We start from the raw sequence: 19111 nt of genomic DNA on the forward strand, positions 1-19111 counted from the left end.
GCTTTCATATCTTTCCTTAATGAGACCCTGATTCATTATTGTTGATTCGGGGATTAATCACTAATGCTTATAATATTTACATTTTACTATATATACTTTGAAATTTTTCACTTCTGTGGTTAAATTTATCCCCCAAAGTTTCATTTTGATAGCTTTTATGAGATTATTTTCTTATTTCACTCCAAGTTCCTTATTAGTGTATAAAAATACTACATTTTATAGCAGGGTTTTATTTTTTGCTTCTTTTCTGATTGACTTATCAGTTCTAATACTGCCAGATTCATATAATGAGTTTGACAGAATTTCTCCCATTTCAATTCTTTGATGGAATATTTAAGATTTTTAGGAATTTGTAAAAACCTTCCATTTGTTAACAGAAAATTTAGTTTCTTATTTCCTGTTTGTATACCTGTTTCTCTTTGACAAGGCATCAATTGGGTAGGTATCAAAAGAGAGTGGTGAAAGTTATTACCTTTCTACTTCAGACCTCAGAGGGACTGTTTTTGGTCTCTCTCTAGTTAGCATAATTCTGGCTGTTTTTCATGTATGCAGTCTTTAGAATTTTGTGGTATCATCCTTCTATATTTAACTTTTTGAGAGTTTGCATGCTTAAGGGATATTCAGTCTTACCGCCTCTTTTTTCCTTTTCACTGACTGAGATGGTCATTTGCCTTTATTCTTTATCTTATTAAAATGTTTGATCATATTTTCATAGTTGAACTATGCTGTGTCCCTAGAATGCATCTCCCTTCATCATGGTGCATGCCATTTACTATTGAGTTCAGTTTGCTGATATTTAATAAGTTTTATATCATGGTGTGTTGGTTAGTGTTAACTGTCACCTTGACCATCAGGAACCATCTGGGAGTGTGGCTGTGTGTGCCAGTGCCACATGGTCCTGAGTGACTTGAGTTGTGAAGACTGACTTTCTGTAGCTGCCAACCCAGGACTGGGCTCCTGAACAATACAGTGAAAAACAGGAGCTGAGCAGCAGAATACTTGAGTTATAGCTGAAGTAACCAGATGCTTTAAGTTGTTGTCTTGACATTCCTTCCATGAGATAAACTGTACTTTGAACTGTGAGCCAGAATAAACTCCTTCTCCATTAAGTTTCTATTTTCTTGGTGTTTTATCACAGCAACCTGAACAGAAACTAAGACACTAAGACTCATACCTTTCCTTTGTTTTCTCCCTCCCTCCCTCCCTCCCTCCCTCCCTCCCTCCCTCCCTCCCTCCCTCCCTCCCTCCTTCCCTCCTTCTCTCCTTCCATGTTGCTGTATCTGGCCATATTAGCATTGCTGGGTTCATAAAACAAGTTTGACAGATCTCTTCCACTTCAGTTCTTTAAAATAGTTTAAGAAGAATTGATATTACTTTTCTTAATTTTGTATAATTCATCAATAAAGCCATTGCATTCTGAACTTTCTTGGATGACTTCAAATTGCTATCAGAATCTTCACTATTTGTTATTTATTTTACATGATTCTATTTTGATAGGTTGTATGTGCTTATGATTTTGTCCATTTCTTTTTTCAGAACCCCAACGTTGTTCATAGTTTTTTTTTTTTTTTTATACTCCTTATATTCTTATGGAATGAGTCATAATGTCTTTGTTTTTATCTGATTTTATTTTTTCTGGATATTTTCCCTTGCTTTGTCAGCGTGTTCAGTCTTTAAAAAAAAAAAACAAGTTCTTTGGGATGAGAAGATGGTTTAGTTAATAAGTACCTGCTATACAATTGTGAGGATCTGGTTAGGGTCTCAGAACCTGAATAAAAGCTGTGTGTGGCTTGAAATCCCAGTGGTGGTATGATGGGAGGTTGATACAGCAGATTTCTGGAGGTGGCCAGCTGGCCTGCCTGTGTGGCAAAATTCTAGGCCAATGAGATATGCTGTTTCAAGCAAAAAGGGAAAGCCTCCTGAAGATCAATACCTTTGGTTGTCTTTCAATGTATCACATGTACACTCACATATATGAACATGCTCAGAGATATGGGTATGCACTCACATACCATACAATAAGAAAGCAGAAAACAAATCCAACCCTTTGTTCTTTTTATCTTTATATATATTTCTAGTTTCAGTTTTTATTTGCTTCTGCTTTGATCTTTGTTATTTCTCTCCTTCCAGTTTTATGTTGGGTTTTACCTGCTTCTTTCCTTTTTTCATTGTGTGTGGGGATGGGTGGGTTTAGTTGAACTTTTTGTCATGACTGCTGCTTGCACATATTGACACGGAGACTTAGTATTGATTATAAAAGCTCAGCCAATAACTTAATCTTGTTACTAACTAGCTCTTACAACTTTTTTGTCTCATGGCTTTCTTACCTTAACTCTGTACTGCCCATGCTGCGTTCTTTCCTGCCAGCTGTTGACTCCCCACTTTTCCCCAGCATCCTGTGTGCCTGAAAAATTCTGCCTAGCTATTAGCTGTTCAGCTTCACATTAAACCAACAAGAATGACACACTTCCACAGTGTACAAAAAGATTATTGAGCAAGTGTGTGAGTGTGCTCACCTGCATAGTTATTCATGGTAGCAAGAAGGTAACATTGTGATAACTTACTCCTCTGCATTATTTTATTTTTTTTAAGACTAAGGTCTGTAATCTATTTAAATTTTGAAATGCAACAAAAAAGTTCCCATTGCTCATCTAGCTGAAAAAAGAAATTGCAGTTACAAGAATTAGTAAGCATGTTTTCTTTGTAAAAAGTAGCAAGCAGTAATCTTAAAATTTCCATTCTTCAGTTCATTGGGATACTTAATTATCCAATCTGCCAAGAGTCCAGAAAGAGAAGAATTAAACCATCTCTACATTATTTTTTGAGACAGGTTCTCTCAATAAACCTGGGACTCACTGTTTGCCTAGAGTCACTAGCCAGTGAATCCCAAGGAATTTGCCTCTCTTCCCCCTAGTGCTGTGATTGTAAACCATGATCATGCCTGGCTTTTTGTCTGGGCATCTGGTAGTCAGGCACTTTACCCACTGAGCCACCTCCTCTTCCCATTTCTGATTTTCGCAGTCCTTAAAATGCATAGTTAGCATTGCTGATGTGAGGCCTGTCTATGTATTACAACAGATTCCCTTTGCTATAATTTTTTTCAATTTTCCTACATAGTTGTTTTTCTTTGCATTTAGTAAACAACTTGAAGAACTATTATTACTAGTTGTACAAGTTAAACATATGTAAAGATTTCAAAATTAATTTCACAAACCTTAACCTGATAATTTTTCCATTGTTCTCAAATAACTTTCTTTAGATTCCATACAGACTTAGCATATGGTATACTTCTTTTCAGTTGAACTTTATGATATGTAGAAATATTAGTGTTAAGAGTTATTCTTCCACAATTTTTAAAGAGTTGTTAGTTATTATTACTGCTAAAAACATTTGAAGTTTATATTTACATTGCACTTCATAATTTTAAGCTAATTGCTTTTGAAGCTTAACCTTAACTACTTTGTGCCTTTACTGTCATATTCTTTAATTTGGTGAAAAGTTAATTTGATCTTTTGTCATTCAAAATTACCAGCTGGAAGATTATAGCTTGACTGACTTTGGGTTTTATTTTAGTCGTTAGCTGCCACTTTGTTTTATATGTATAGTTAAGTGTATTTTTAACTGATAAAACATAAAAGGTGCATATGTTTATTGGGTTACCACATGTAGACATACAGTTCTCCTCAAACACTTGCCATTTCTTTATGGGTTGAGCTCATATTCCTTTCTATAACTTTTTGAGATGTATTCTGTCTGTATGACTATTCACCCTACTCTGAAACATCACACTATGAAGTCTTGCTTCTGTGTAATTTCAATTAAGTGTTCATTAATCACTGCCCCCTCTCAAACCTCACCCGTGGTAACCACCATTGTAGACTCACTTTTTATTTACTGCAGGAAAGAAGAAGAAGAAGAAGAAAAAAAAAAAAAAAAAAAAAAAAAAACTAAGGTAAAACAGAAACCATGGAGAGCATGAAAACCAAAAATATTTATTATCTTGCTGTTTAAAGCATGTTGGTACCAGCTTTAAATCATTGTTTGTGCATTCTTCAAAACCTTCCCTTCTTTTCCCTGTCCTTCCTTCCTTCTTCCTTCCTTCTTCCTTCCTTCTTCCTTCCTTCCTTCCCTGCCTCCCTCCCTCCCTCCCTGCCTCCTTCCTTCCTTCCTTCTTTCCTGCCTTCCTTCCTTCCACTCTCTCTTTTATAATAGTGCTTCAATTACCTAATGGTTCATACTTGTGCTTTTGTTTTATACCAAATGTGAAGTAGTCCTGTTACTCCAATTGTTAGATGATATACACATATTTTTCATAGTTTTGGCAAAATAACCTTTCATGAATAATGCACAAAGTATCCATTGTCTTATGTTATTACCATCTTGAAGTATTCATTCCCATGTAATTAGCTACTATTAGCCCTAAGCTCTTCTAACATCATTGCTTTCCATAGTTTTCCAGTTCACTGAGTAATATTTCATTTTCGTTTGGTTCTGTGAATTTTTCAGTAACTTAGTTATTTTATTAAATTTAATGTAGTATTTTCTCACTTCCCCTTTGATTAAAATTTGATACTCTTCAATCTGTGTATACTTGTTTTATGTTTAACAATTTAGATATCTGTATATGATTTTATTTAATGTATACAATATTAAATTTTTATAATTTTTATTCTGTGATACAAAAACTGTGTGATAGAATCAGGCAGCTATTTGGAATCATGGTTTGTTGTTTTCCATAGGTTTGTAGAATGGGAATCATACAGTGTATTCTTTTATATGCTTGGCTTTATTAATTCAGCAGTGTTGAAGTTAAGAATATGTCTTGGTAGTTTGTTCCTCTTTTGTTTCTTTCATTTTATAGAAGTAACATTTACCCATTTGTGTGTGAGTGTATGTTGTGTTAGGCTTATGGTAAGCAAAACTTAGGAGTGCTTGAGCTCACAGCTCTCCATCTGTGGATGTTTCTGTCTCTCTAAGGTGAATGTATGGCAAAAGTTGTTAGGTTTTGAAAATATATTTGCTATGGCTACCCCCTACCTTCTCTGTGTTAAGAACTCACAGTTGCTGAATACATGTAGCCCTGTCATGGTTTTGTTACTTTCTGTACCACATCAGTAGTTTAGAATTCTGGCCCCTCCAGATCTCTGTTGGCAGTATTTTTGATTATATACATTTTAGTGTCTGTTTGGAAGATTCTTGTCATAAGTATAATTTAGAATGACTGTTGTAACTTTTTAAAGGATAATAGTGAAGTTCCCCCCCCCCCCCCGTTTAGGGAACTTACTGTATGTTTATCAAGTTGGAATAACTCTATTTACCCCCTTTTGTTTTTCAAGACAGGCTTCTTTGTGTAGCTTTGGAGCCTGTCCTGAAACTCACTCTGTAGACCAGGCTGGACTCTAACTCACAGAGATCCACCTACCTCTGCCTCCCAAGTGCTGGGATCAAAGGCATGTGACACCACCACCTGGAAAAAATATTAATATACTCTAGTACAAATCTTTTGTCATATATATGCATGTATTGTATATAAGTGTTTTCTCCCATTGTATGTGTCAGTATTCAGGTACCTGTACTGGCCTGTCCTTAGGGTTCTGACAGGACACACCCTCTGCTGCAGCTTTGAAGAGCACCACCTGTGCATATTCACTGTGCTGGAATAGGATTGATTTCTGGTTGATAAAATCGTTCAGTGTCTTTCTGAGTATCTCAGTGATATTTGGGTTATACTCTGCTGACTGCTGGCTGTTAACAGTCTGTGAGATAGCCCTGTTATGTTGGCTGAGAAATATGTATCAAATGTTAATCAGCTGCATGCTCCTGAGTCAGAAATGCTACTGTAAACTCTGAGTCACAACCGTAGCTAATGTGATTCTTAGCTTTAAATTGCTGTATTTAATGAGGCTCCCTTTCCTTCAGCGCCTGTAATCTTGCAAGATGTGCCATTAATTTTCAGTGATGTTCAGATTAGTAATGCCAAACAAAGCGTCAGGTGTGTGCATCCTTCCAGAGTTTGTGCACAATGATACCTTAAGGTATCAACTTCTAAAGGATTACAGAGAAATGTAAGATGTGTTTGATAGGCTTCAGTAATACAAAGATTACTTAATATGTTTAAAAGTTTTTAGAAAATTATCTCTCTCTCTCTCTCTCTCTCTCTCTCTCTCTCTCTCTCTCTCTCTCTCTCTCTCTCTCTGTGTGTGTGTGTGTGTGTGTGTGTGTGTGTGTATGGTGTATGTAAGAGGACTGAGCAGATGCCATAACAGGCTGTGCAGTCTTCTCTCAGAGATCAGGCCTCATTTTCAGTTTCCTGAGACTAAACAAGCCATTCCTGAAAGAGCCACAAACAAAAGACAGTAAGTCATTTGTGCCCCTGACCACAGGGAGGTAGAATGCACCAAGCCTGGGCCATTGAGCCAGCCCACATAGTCAGTGCTCCCTAGGCCAGCTAGCCTCCACAGCAGCTCAAGGACAAAGCCTGGGACTTGTCCAGTTCTGCCCCAGAATGGAAAGCTGTAGCCCTGATCAGCCCCTGACTAGCCCTAGCCAATTAGAACTTATTAATATGATTTCCACTTGCCTAAGCCAGTCATATCTAAAATGACCTAACTGCTCTTGGACCTCTCTTTGGCTGTGCTTAAAAGGTGCCTATGAGCCCCCTCAGCTTTTCACCATTTTGCCTTTGTGTGGGATGGATGGCCCCAGCATGCTGGAATAATAAATGCTCTTGCTGATTACATACATGGATGGTAATCTCTTGTAGGATGTCTCCAGGACCATAACAATGTTCATGACTCGTGGGTGCCAAAACGGGACTTCAGATCCCATGGAACTAAAGTCACAGTTGGTTGTGAGCCTCCATGTAGGTGCTGGGAACTGCACCTAAGTCCTCTGCAAGAGCAGCAAGTGTCCTTAAACACTGGACAATCTCTCCAGCCTTTATGTTTATGGATTTGGTGTGAATAAGGATATCATCCACTATGGACTTGTAGACTTTTATGGTTATGATATTTTTATTTTATTCCAACTAAATCAAATCCTATCATTATTTTTGTTTCTAACTTACATTATAGAAGCTTTTGAAGCCATTCCAACCTTGGTTCAGGGTTGTTTGTGTGTAGAATGGTCTTTCATATCATTGCATAGCATGGTAAACAGTGGAATGTTGCTTCTTTGTCATGGGACAACCTTTGTTTTGTTGTCTCTGTTGCATTACTATGTGTCAGCTACCACATTAGTTAGTGTTTCTGATTTTGTAAGTTTTGTAGAGATCTTAAGCAAGTGTAAGTCAGTGTTCTGAGACTTTATTTTGCTTCCATGTCAACTATGGAGAGGTTGAAAAAAGAAATTGCAACATACTTATTTTCAAAGTAAGAGAAATAGTTACAGCGTAATAGAAAATGGTTGAGCCACATTTAGAAAAGTTTCCTAGGTTATACTCCAGTTTTCATAGTCAATATATTCTTTCTAGTCTGTTACATGGTGTTTTCTCCATCTTGATATAATAGTTTATAAAATTGGGAGATCACTTGGTTCTTTGAAAGTCACAATTGTAGAAACATTCAGAATATTAAGTATCTCATTCAGAGAGGCTTGTCTTTTGTTGATGTTTTAGGTAGAAATTTATTTCCTATGAGCATAAAATTTTTAAACTGTCCATACCCCTTTGCTAGGGGTGGAGGTCCTGCAATTTTGTATTTTTAAGTAGTTTATATATATTTTGATAGCTCTTATAGTTGCAACAATGTTTATTCCCTGAAAAATTGCTGCCTATGGTGCTGCTGAGTCAAGTGGAAAACCTGGTGTGTAGAAAGGGTATGGCTTAAGAACCTGGCAGGACCTTCTTTACCTGTTAGTGATAATAGGTAAAGGCTCCTTTAAAGACCATGAGCAATATTCAGACAGAAGGGACAGTGTGCTATTGAAGTATACTCATTTCATAGATCAGGGTGACTTACCACAGTGAGGACAGCACATCTACCTTGGTAAAAAGGGTGAGGGAGTTGGGAAGGGGCTCTGAGGTAACAAAGTGAATTCTACATGATTCCACTTATATGAGGAACCCAGGAACCCAGAACAGTCAAATTCATGGACATAGAAGCATGGAGGTTGCCAGAATTTAGGGGGATGGGGAAATAGGAGGTCCAGCAACAGTACAAGATTACAATCTTGCTACATTCTCACCAATCCTTGTTACTTTTTTTTTTTTTTTTTAAATAGAGGTCAACCTAGCAAGGAAAGGCAACACTCGCGATTATTATTTTAATTTCTATAACTGCTAGTGATGTTTTCTACATCTTTTCATATGTATACTGGTTGTTTGTGTATCTTCTTTGTTTAATTCTAAATCTTTTGTGTATTTAATTGGCACGTTGGTGTAGCTGCTTGACTGTAGGGCTTATTTAGGTATTCTGATATTAACTCCTTTACTAGATATAGCCTACTCTGCTGCTTGCCTGTGTTGCACAGGTTTTTAGGCCCGTGAATCCATTTCTGCTTTTGTTGCCTATGCTTTGGGTGACATGTTGTATTTTATGAAACTTTTTTCCCAGGTTTTTATCTAAGGAGTTTTATAATTTCAGGTTTTACATTTAAGTATTTGACTTAAGTTTTGATTGGAGTATGAAATAAAAGTCCAGCTTCATTGTTGATATGCAGAAGAAATCTGCACATTTAAAGCAAGCACCCCAATGAAGCTGGGAACCACTGCTGACATCATACTTGAAAGTCACATGTAAAGGCCTGTTTTTCCTCAGTAATGCACTTCCTCTCCATAGCTTTAGACCCTGCTCTATAAGCCCAAATATTTCTTCTTTACAGCGTATAGAAATTGTGCAATAGAGTCCATCTGTTTCTATCCTCTCGTTTTATAAAGGAGTGAGGTAGAAGCCTGATATTTGCTAGTAAGGGCTTAACCAGAGTTAGTGGTCAAAATATGTGATATTTATCTATGATAAGACAGGATGATGGGAGAAGGATGCAAATGTTCAATATTTAGAGGATATGATCTTCATTTGAATCATAGCTAGGAAAATTATTTCCATTTAAATACTCTAATGTTGTAATCCAAGGTATGTCTAGAGTGGTCCACCATCCCATTTTGCTGTGTTTGTTCACAGTGTTTCTGATATTCATTCCCAGTGTGACTTTTGGTTTCCAATATGTATATTTTATTCTTCAATCTCATTTACTACCCAGACTGCTTTCCTATGATTATACATTCCTGTAGCATTCTTATTCCCAGCAATGGTGATCACTGGCATCTTACATGCACTCCTATGTAAGGACATGATCCCTTTGCAGTATGCATCCCTATGTAAGGACATAATCTATTAGTAGTAGCTGTGTGCCTTCCAGCTTCCTGGCTGTCACCTTCTCACTCTGATCCATCCTTTGATTCCCCCTTTTCCATTTCTTTCTTCAGAGTCTGGATTCCTCCTCCCCTCTTAACAGTTGAAGCTAGTTGGTATGTTGGTCTTAGGGTTCCCTGGAGGAAGAGAACTGATCAAATGAACTAATACATGTGTGACATTTATTAGGGTGGCTCACAGGCTGTTATCTGAGTAGTCTAACAGTTGCTGAAAGACCATGGACCTGGTAGTTGTTGAGTCTGTATGACTGAATGTCCCAGGAGTCACAAATGGCTGCTGGTCCCAGAGGGCTGCTGCTTTTCAGTCGTGTTGGAATCCTGAAAAGTAGGTTCTAACACTGCTGAAGGGGTATCTTAGGAACAGGACAGATGATCTTGCTAGTCTGACTGAGGGCAAACAAGGAAAAAGCAAAAACTTCCTTCTTTCATTTCCTTTTATGTGGGCTGCCACCAAAAGTGTGACCTATATTTAGGTTGGATCTTCTGATTTCAAATGATGTGGTTTTCTGGTGGGCTTTCACCTCAAATAATCCAACCAAGAAAAGCCCCTCACAAGTGTACCTACTAGCTGCTTAGGTCTTCATTAACTCCATGTGTAGTCAGGTTGACAACTAAGATTAGCTATCACAGTTGGCATCTATTTTCTTTTAATATTTTAAATCTTCCTCTCTATCCTGTTCATTATGTTCTTGATTTAGTTTCATATTAGGACAAGATAATAACTGGTACAGGTTCCTTGTAAAAAGAGTTTTCTTTCTGGGCGGTGGTGGCTCATGCCACTAATCCTGGCACTCAGGAAGCAGAAGCAGGTAGATCTCTGTGAGTTTGAGGCCAGCCTGGTCTACAGAGCTAGTACTAGGACAAGCTTCAAAGCTACAGAGATACCCAGCCTCGAAAAACCAAACCAACCCCCTGCGGAAAAAAAAAAAATTCTTTTAGCTGTTGGCCTAAGCATTCAAGTCTGAGATTGTCAGGCTCCTTTGTTTAGGGTTATGATGAAGGTGACACATCAGGGAAGAGTACCTGTCCTGTCATAGTAAGGACTCATATCTCTAGCCATAAGCCAGAGAGGGAGAAAGGAGATGGGAAGGAATTTTGAGAGGTGGAGAGAGTCAAGGCAGAGATTGACTACAGCTCCATACCCCCTTTGAAGGCATGCCTTTGTTTGTGGATCTACAGAGACCACTTTCTAAGCCACAGCAATTTTCATTGTACCTCTCTAGCTCAGTCTATTTTTACTTTTCCTTTCTTACTCTTCTTAGTGGTTATTTGTCAGACAGAGCCAATTGGTTCTTTAAATTCAAGTAGCATAGAATATAGTATTTAAAAAAAACAATAATTTTTCTTTTATTAAGCTTTTAAAAGTTCACTGGATACTCATTAAGGTTTCCTGTGTCAAGACTCTTGGCATTTCAGGTATTTATTATCATCATTTTATGTATTATAGTCCAGGCCATAGAGTCAGTTTGTTCATTGCTTTTCTTGCTGTCAAGAGACACCATGACCAAGGCAACTCTAGTGGGGCTGGCTTACTGTTTCAGAGGTTTAGTCCATTATCATTATGGCAGGAAGCACGCAGGCAGGAAGCAGCCGAGAGTTCCACATCTGGATGAGCATGTGGTGAGAAGAGGGTGACACTGGGTCTAGAATGAGCATTTGAGACCCCTTAGCCCACCTCCACAGTGACACACTTCCTCCAGCAAGACCACACTTCCTAATGTCATTCCCTAACCATTGAAATGTAAGAGCCTATGGGAAGTATTCTTATTGAAACTACCACACTGCTCTCTAAGACTTCACTAAGGGCTCTTGTGGTCTTTTGTTTGTAGAGTCTGTTGATGTTTAGAAAATACTTACCACCCTCTGAATAAATGACTTTCTTTCAGAGTCTGGCAAACATATCTAATCAAATTCTTCTCCGCTAAGTTGTCAGCTGGTGGACTGTACCAGAGTCATCTGAATAACTGCATGGAATAAATAAATAGACCTCATCTGGTCCAGGCCAAGATCAAAGAATTTTGGAATTAAAGCTACTGTTGAGTACATTTTCTTCAAAATGATCTTCAGCTAACTTTGGGAATCTTTTTCTCTCATCTATCTTCATCATTTTTAAGTTTTATAAAATTGAAACACAGAAACAAGCTGACTTTGTCAGGTTACCCAAATTGTTCTGCTGGAAATCCTAACTATTTCATTAATTAAAGATAGGATGATAAGAAAAATTCCTTGGAGCTAGGTATTATGTCCATGCCAGTACTTCCAGCACTGAGGAGGCTGAGGCAGGAGGACTTCTGTGAGTTCAAGCCTGGCCTAAGATACAGAGTGAGATCCTGCCTTGACATTTCAATGGGCCAGGAGAAATGCCTTAGGAATAGAAATAAATGGTATTCTTAGAATTCTTAGAGATCCAGTACTTTATATTAGTCCTATATTTTATCAGTCCAAGAAACGGGTGTTATTCCAGACTCTTAGCAATCTCATGAGGAGTGTGATAACCAACATGTACAAACTTACTTGTTCTTTTCACATATTCAAATGGTAATTCCCACCATCTATCCATGTAGCACATGAGTTAGGTGTAAGAGTATAGTAGTGATTAAACAAATACAGCACCTTCCTTTAGTACTCCTAATTGTGAATTTTATAAATACCATAAAGTTTGATGAGTGATAGTGTAGTTTGCCCTAAATCACATAGCTTATCTACTACCGAGGACTGCAGGCCATCAGACTTTAAAAGCCCACACCCTAACCACCATAGTACGCTGCTGCTAGATCAAAGTAAAGGTAACTGATGTTACTTCAGATGTTCTGTTAACATGCATATGTAATCCCAACTACTCAAGAGTTAGAGGCAGGACTGGCTGAGTTTAAGAGCTGAGATTAGTCCTGTCAGTACAAGGATACTGCCTGTTTCTCTTTTCCGCCTCCCCCTCCATTACACATACAAGTACACACGTGCACCCACACATATTCATGCGCGTGCACACACACACACACACACACACACACACACACACACACACACCTATTAGGTTGGTATTTTCATTTCTGCGTTATGTACACAAGGAAACTATCTTAAAGAGGTCATGTAATTTGCCTTTGGTTTTGGCTATTTAATGTCACAGCTTGACTTAGGATGTCTGCCTTACTCTAGAGCCTGCGAAATGGGATTAACGACAGCTAATAATAGAATCAATGAAGTGTAAAGTATTTGATTAGACTAATAAATTACATTGATAAACACCCCAAGAGCTGCTAAGGATCAGAGGAAAAATGCAAGAACAAACGGACTGATAGCATATCCAGAAATCTAAAACGATGTTGGAAAACATTAGTTTAATTTTTCATCAATAGATTTAAAAAATTAGATAAAGTTGTCAAATTCTAGGAAAACAACCTACAAAAATAAAGCTAAGAATATTGGGTCTAAGTAGTTGTCCTTCTATTATTGAGATTGAGTTTATTACAAACCTTCCTGCTGAGAAAACTACAAGGGCAGATAGCTTCACAGTCCAGACTTCCAAACTCTAAGGAACGAGCAAGCCAACATTATGTAAACCCTAACCAACAACTGAAGAAAGGTGAGTGTGAACACTTATCCTATGAAGCAGGATAATGCTGATAACAAAGTAAAGACATTAGGGGGAAGAAAAGCTACTAGCTGTTTCTCTCTTCACTATTGCTGTAAAATGCTGAGCCTTACAGTGCTAGCATATGTGAGCAGGGAGATCAGGAACGGACAATTGACCCTGACTAAGATGTCTTTCCTCCAGAGGTGCAGTGTGATTTCTTAAATAAAGGAAGGCTATCATCTTAGTGTGTCTAAAACTAAAATGGGTATCTGATTAAAAATACTCCCAATGGAGCAAAATTAAAAATTCATTCTGATAAATGGTATCACCAAACATCAGTGATAGAAGACTTAATATTTTTACCCAAGATTAGGAATGACAGAAAAATTTCTGCTGCAATATAACTCATAATCAACTGAAGACTGTATTAAGAAAAATCAATAAAATTCAGATATATCATGACTGCATATAGAATAACTAAAACAGTGACAGATAATCTGCTAAAATTAATTGCAGAGTTCAAGGTCTACAGTATGAGATCCAGGGACAGCCAGGGCTGCACAGGGAACCTGTCTTAAAAAAAATGGAGAAAGCTTATTGATTATAATTTTAAAATATAAAAAGTCAATTTAAATATGCTAACAGCACACCAAAAATGTAAAGTTATGATGTTAAAACCATTTAAGTCATAATTTCATAAATGAAAAAACACATATGCTTTCTACATAGAAAACTTCCAAACATTATTATAAAAGACTTTAACAAAGACATGAATAAATAAGTAGAAATACTGTCTTCGTGAGTTGGAGATTCTATCATGGTACAGATTTCGATTCTGATTTCACTGTTGTAATCCCAGGTTTTTAAAAACAGAAATTGTCAGGCCAGTTCTGGAGTGTATATAAATATCATGAACCAGGAATAACTCATAACAAGTTGAAGAAAGAGTTGGCAGTAAAAGCATTGTCAAGCTATCCTAATAGTTCCGACATCTTATTATTAAAGATGATTAAGTAGAAAATAGGATCCAGTGCAAATCACACACTTGGCTTACTGTATAGGTGGCTTTTGGCTTTTGAAAGGGAGGAGGGAGATAGTTTTCCTATGCTGTACACTTTTGTGAATAAATACTGTTGGATCAGTTAATATTCATGTAGAAAAATGCTGAAATTGACTCCTATCTCATATTATATTAAAATTAATTTCATGATATTTTTATATCTAATCATGAGAAGACAGAATTTCTGTCAGATAATTTATAAGTGACACATTTCCATTAATGTGTGCTGAAAACCTTTACTTATAAACCAGATATGTACTTTGTTAACTTTTCTTAATTTTTCTGAAGTTGTCTGTAGTAATTTAGATGGGTGTGCCCCAGTAGGCTCATGTGTTTGAATGTGTGGCCCACAGGGAATGGCACTATTAGGAGGTTGTGGCCTTGTTGGAGGAAGTATGTCACTATGGTGGGTAGGATTTAAGCTCAGGTTTGACCAGTGTGGCACAAAGACTCCTTCTGCTACCTGTGGATCTAAATGTAGAACTCCCAGCTCCTTTTCCAGCACACAGTCTGCCATGATGATAATAGACTACACCCCTGAAACTGTAAGCCAGCCCCAGTGAAAGGTTTTCCTTTATAAGACTTTCCTTGGCTAATGATGACTCTTCACAGCAGTAGAAATCCTAACTAGGATATTCACAATCATATTATTCTAATTTAACATATCCATCCTCTTCTCCTTTGATTTCTTCAAGAAAAAATTGACTCCCACAAACCCACATGTACACTAAATTTTTTAATTATGATAACTATATAGTTACCACAATTATATATATATATATACATATATATATATGTTATATATAATAGAAGTAATAATTTTATTCGCAGGCAAATGGGTAGAACTAGAGAAAACCATCCTAAGTGGGGTAACCCAAACCATAAAGACAAATATTACTCACTCATAAGTGGATACCAGATGTAAAGCCAAAGATACCCAGCCTACAATCCACAACCCCAGAGAAGCTAGAACCCTCTTCCAGAAACAGATGAAAGCAGATGCAGAAATACACAACTAACCAATGGGTCAAGCTCCTGGAGATCAATCAATGTGAAGGAGGAGTGATAATATGAACAAAGGAGTCAAGACCATGATGGGGAAACCACAGAATCAGATGACCCGAGCTAGTGAGAGATCACTGACTTAGGTCTGACAAATGGGGAACTTGCATAAGACCCAACTAGACTCCCTTAATATAGGTGACAGTGGTGTGACTGGGACAATATATGGATCCAAGATCTAACACTAATGCACAGAGTGACTTAGTGGAGCCCATTATATATGGAGAGATACCTTGCTCAGCCTAAACACAGGGGTGTGTGTGGGGGGGAGAGGTGCCTTGGTCCTGCCTCAACCAGATGATGGAACAGACTTAGACTTTCTAGGGGAGGCCTTACCCTCTCTATGAAGCAGATGGAAGGAGGGGTGGGAGAAGTAGGAGGAACCGAAGGAGAGGGAGAAGGGGGAACTGGGATTGGAATGTAAAAAAAATACATTAATAAAAAAAGAGAAAAAGGTTATCATTTTAGCTGTTTTTAGGTTTATAGTTCAATATGATTTTTCTTAAGATTTTCCTTAAGATTTTTTTTTCTTATTTACTTATATTTGTTTTCACCCCATTTCACCTGTGTTTCAGAATCCAACTCAGGTTGGAACAGCTCTTCAGGTTTTCCATAACCTGGGGACTTTGAAGGATACTGTCATCAATGTTGTGGATGGTTACTGTGCTACTTTAGAAGACAGCATCAACAATGCATTGGACGTCAAAGTTTTGACTCAGCCTTCTCAGCCAGCTGTGAGAGGTATGGGAACGGTTTATATTCAGCTCCTTTATTTATTTATAACTGAGAAGTTCTTTGAGTAGGGTGTCAAACATTCATATTTCAAAGCAATCTAATGACTCATTTTCAGTAGACAAAAACTGAGAGAAGAAATTATGTTTCAGAATGTATTTATAGGTTTTGTGTAGCATTAGTGAGTTGTACTGGCCAGTTGATATATTCAGAACCTCTAGATAAAGATGTCTGGGCTGTGGCATCATTTAGTTGCAAGGAAACATTAAAAAAAAAAAAAAAAAAAAAAAAAAGGAAGAAGAACAGAGAATATTTTTTTTTCTTCCCAAAATCCTGATCCTGATATGTACTTTTTATTGGAAAAGAAAATATTTTTAAGGAATGTCATTTCTACTTTAGCTTTCTAGTCTTTTCCTTATACATTTCCTACTGAGAAATAATAATGCTTGAAGCAGTCAAAATGGACCAGACCCTTGGTATCGTAGCACCTAGGCTGACTGCATGTAAAGAGAACTGCAGTAGACTCTAGCCCTAAGTTAGTGCTCAGGACACTCACACTGTCACAGCACACCTCTTCAGAGAAGGTGGAAGACCACCCATTGTATGTGTTTCTTCCCTCCCGTGCTTCTGTCCTTCCATTTCTCACTATGTGTTCCTGTCTTGCTAGTCTAGAAGAAAAGTGTCCAACTTGTCATTCTATCCCACCCCTTCTCAGTTTTGCTTAGCCCTGACAACTTGTCAGTTTTCCCGTCTCTCAGCTTCTTTTTCATCACACAATTGTCCTCCTCTGTCACCTTTAGCTTGAAATCAAATATATCTTGATTTCCTCTTCTTTGACTCTTAAATTTCATTTTATTTTGCCAGTCTACAGAAAAATTTCCCACATTATTATCTGTGCTAACTGTAATATTCCCCCCCCCATATTTTTATTGAAGGCACTCTGACATTCACAGAGTAGTCTTGAAGAATAAACAAAATGACCATGTAGATTAATGATACTTCTAGTGCATAGGCAATAAGAGAATTCCATTTTTGTGGTGGTGGTGGTGGTGCACCCCTCAGCCTTATCTACAGAGTCAATTCCAGGACATCCAGAGCTACACAGAGAAATCCTGTCTCAAAAAACAATAAAAATCAAATACCAAAATTTTTTTTTTATACTTCATCTTAAGCAAAAGTGAGTTCATAGCTCCCGAATCAATTGCACTAGTAAAAAGTAATAAAAGAATCTTAAGTCGACTAGATTTCTGAAGGTTTACTTCAGTCTCTGAATAGGTCTATATTGATTAGATTACCAAAGGAGTTTGTTGGGAAAAAATCACCAAGGGAGATTTTCCTTTCAAGTTTTGTTAAGAATTATTTTCAGAAAGTTTGATATAATGTTTAAATTTCTAGGAGCTGTTTAATCTCATTTCCTCTTGGGATGTCAAGAACAGGGAAGGGGAAAATGAGAGCAATTATTCACATATTGTCAATTTTCTTTTAACCCCCTTTGGTTTTTCGAGATAGGGTTTCTCTGTGGCTTTGGAGCCTGTCCTGAAAATAGTTCTTGTAGGCTGGTCTCGAACATACAGAGATATGCCTACCTCTGTCTCCTGAGTGCTGGGATTAAAGGCGTGCTCTACCACCACCACCCGTTTATATTGACATTTTTTTTTTTTTTTTTTTTTTTTTTTTGCCTAACACAGTCTTTATACAGTAATGGATTTTAATGTGACATATTCACATTTACATATTGGGGTTTTTTTTGATAATTTTTTTAAATTTAAATTTGAAACAAGTTTGTTTTACATGTCAATCCCAGTCCCTGCACCCTCCCGTCCTCCCCAGTTTCCCCCACCAACCCCCATCCCATCCCCTTACTGCTCTCCAAGGAGGGTGAGGCCTTCCATGGGAGTCTTCAAAGTCTGTCATATCATTTGGAGCAGGGCCTAGGCCCTCCCCCCATGTGTCTAGGCTGAGTATCCCTCTATGTGGAATGGGCTCCCAAAGTCCATTCGTATACTAGGGATAAATACTGATCCATTACTAGAGGCCCCATAGACTGCCCAGTCCTCCTAACTAATATCCATGTTCAGTGAGTCTGGGTCAGTCCTATGCTGGTTTCCCAGCTGTCAGACATACTGTCAATCTTAATGTAAGCCTCTTTTTTTTTTAGAAAGAATAAAGGCTCTTAAAGCTGCCTTTTTGCCATCTGTTGAGAAGTGGGTAACATGATGTAATATAGAAATCTCAAGCACTAGTTCCTCATCTTTTTAAAGGATAAGTATTATCTTTGTTTTTAATATGAAATTGTTTTCATGGTAATTTTCTCCTGTATGTTGAGGTTACATAGAGTCATTTTAAATACTCATTAAAGTAGTTGAGTATGGAGGAGCATCACAACAATTATGTACATGGTTTAGGGCAAAAAAATTAAACATTAATTATAAATTTTCTATAGATTTAATATTAAGTAATATATTTTAAATGTTACTTTAAATATATAAAGAACAAAAAATCTCATAAAGATAGCATAGAGATGGATACCTTTAGATCTGGATCCATGAGGCTGGGGCAGGAAGATAGTACATGTTTGAGACTACCTATGCTACCTATGAGACTGTGTCTTAAGTAAAACGAAACAAACAAAAACACAGCCAAGTTTGCAAGCAGACTACCTAGGGTACATGGCAAGACAGTGTCTCAAGAAAATGAAACAAAACAAAACTAAAGCAAGAGCCAAGTTTACAAGCAGACTATCTAGGGTACATGGCGATACAATGTCTCAAGAAAATGAAACAAAACAAAGCTAAAGCAAGAGCCAAGTTTGCAAGCAGACTACCTAGGCTACATGGTGATACAATGTTTCAAGAAAAGAAAACAAAGCTACAGCAAAACCTAAGTTTGCAAGCAAGCTTGGAAGTTGGCTGTGTAGCTATGAATAGACTTGTTACAGGACCACATATTCAATAAACATATGAAAGGCATTCAATATCTTTTTAGGGGATGGACTAGTGATTAGGAACATCCAAACTAAGCAAGATACTGTTTTCTCTTATTTAGTTAGGAAAGCAAAAAAACATGTATTCATGTTGTAGGTGAGTAATGGTTCAGTCCCTCAACCTTACAGTTTGATTTCTCAGATTAAAATTATGTGTTCCTTATGATCCCAACTCCTCTATAGGGATGTGTCGCAGAGGAATAAGCTGTATATAAATATACACCAGAAAATTTAAATCATGGGATGATAATTCTAAATTTATGAGGCCCTTTGCTCTGGAGAAAGAGTAGAGGAAACAAGACTAGAAAAGAAGAAATGGAATATTATTTT

At 37.3% G+C, this 19111-nt stretch overlaps 1 protein-coding gene across 2 annotated transcripts in view; it reads left to right on the forward strand.

Annotated features, from left to right (window-relative positions):
- Positions 1 to 19111, forward strand: part of Cog5 (component of oligomeric golgi complex 5) — a 277645-nt gene that overhangs the window by 142698 nt on the left and 115836 nt on the right. For both annotated transcript variants that reach the window (XM_051175123.1, XM_051175122.1), the window contains exon 8: positions 15642 to 15807. In XM_051175123.1, coding sequence (XP_051031080.1) covers positions 15642 to 15807 — 166 coding nt within the window. The remainder of the gene's footprint in view (positions 1 to 15641; positions 15808 to 19111) is intronic.

Source organism: Phodopus roborovskii, unplaced genomic scaffold, assembly GCF_943737965.1.
Source record: "Phodopus roborovskii unplaced genomic scaffold, PHOROB, whole genome shotgun sequence".
NCBI classification, from domain to species: Eukaryota; Metazoa; Chordata; class Mammalia; order Rodentia; family Cricetidae; genus Phodopus; species Phodopus roborovskii.